We start from the raw sequence: 992 nt of genomic DNA, 5'->3' as shown, positions 1-992 counted from the left end.
GTTTTTTTTTTTTTTTTTTATATATCTTCCAAGGATGGATTTAGGATTAGGACTGTGTTCGTTGATGTTTCCTGTCAAAATGTTGATGGCTTCATTTCAAAATTACGAGTTTTTCATTTGCAAAAAAATTGTTTCAGGCATTGTTCAGTTTTGTGCTATGTGGTTTCCTCAGGTTTGATTAGTTGTATTGAGTTATGAACAAACTCAAATTGTGTAGTTTGTAAATTTACTGATGCTTCTCAAGATTTTGTTCTTGTTCTTGATAGGCCTTGGGAACTAGGAATAGAGGGAGTAAATCGGCTTTATTGATGTTATATTAGTGTTTCAAAAGTAGAAACATATAGTGTTTGCATACCTATCAAAACATTCAAATTCGCGGAATTCATTTTTCCTTGTCCATCTCTTAATATGCTTGTGTTGTACTTTCTAGTAAAGCTTGTCGATCTATCAACATGTATGCTGTGATTTTGAGCTCAAACCAACATGTTTTTTTTTTGTCAATAGTCATGAATTTGTAAAAAAAAAAACGTTCAACCCAAATCCTCTTGTATCTTTGTCGACACGAGTATTGTTTTTAATAGTTTTTTCTGGGAGTCTCTTGCAGAATGAGGCTGTTCTAAGGGCGTGTGGTGAATCAGATGCACCAAATCCGCCGGGAGCTAGCAACACAAAAAGCTGTAGCAGTGGTTTGAAAAAGAATTAAGGCGGAAGAGAAGCTAGAAACATGGTCGGTAGTTTATAAGGAATCGTAGATCAAAGTCTCTGTCTTTTTCTTGATTTAACAAAACAAATAATAGTTGAACCTTGTGTTGTTGGGTTTATTGGGTTTTACATGTTGAATCTGCAACGGGTTTAGCAAAAAAGCAGAGACACCCCCCCCCCAGACCAAAGCAGAACTTGAGTATTGTTTACCCCCCCCCAGACCAAAGCAGAACTTGAGTATTGTTTACCTTTTTATTGCTTTTTTTTGTCACAAAGAAATTTGTTCGTCA

General features: G+C 35.5%; 1 protein-coding gene across 1 annotated transcript in view; it reads left to right on the top strand.

The window, feature by feature from the left end:
• LOC104776791 overlaps positions 1-992 on the top strand; it is a 1,706-nt gene extending 714 nt beyond the window's left edge. Inside the window, exon 2 of the mRNA XM_010500919.2 lies at positions 605-992. Coding sequence (XP_010499221.1) covers positions 605-703 — 99 coding nt within the window. The 3' untranslated portion in view covers positions 704-992. The remainder of the gene's footprint in view (positions 1-604) is intronic.

The sequence above is a fragment of the Camelina sativa genome, chromosome 3, assembly GCF_000633955.1.
Source record: "Camelina sativa cultivar DH55 chromosome 3, Cs, whole genome shotgun sequence".
NCBI classification, from domain to species: Eukaryota; Viridiplantae; Streptophyta; class Magnoliopsida; order Brassicales; family Brassicaceae; genus Camelina; species Camelina sativa.
The sequence above is the reverse complement of the archived record's forward strand: the minus strand, read 5'-3'. Positions and strand labels throughout refer to the sequence as shown.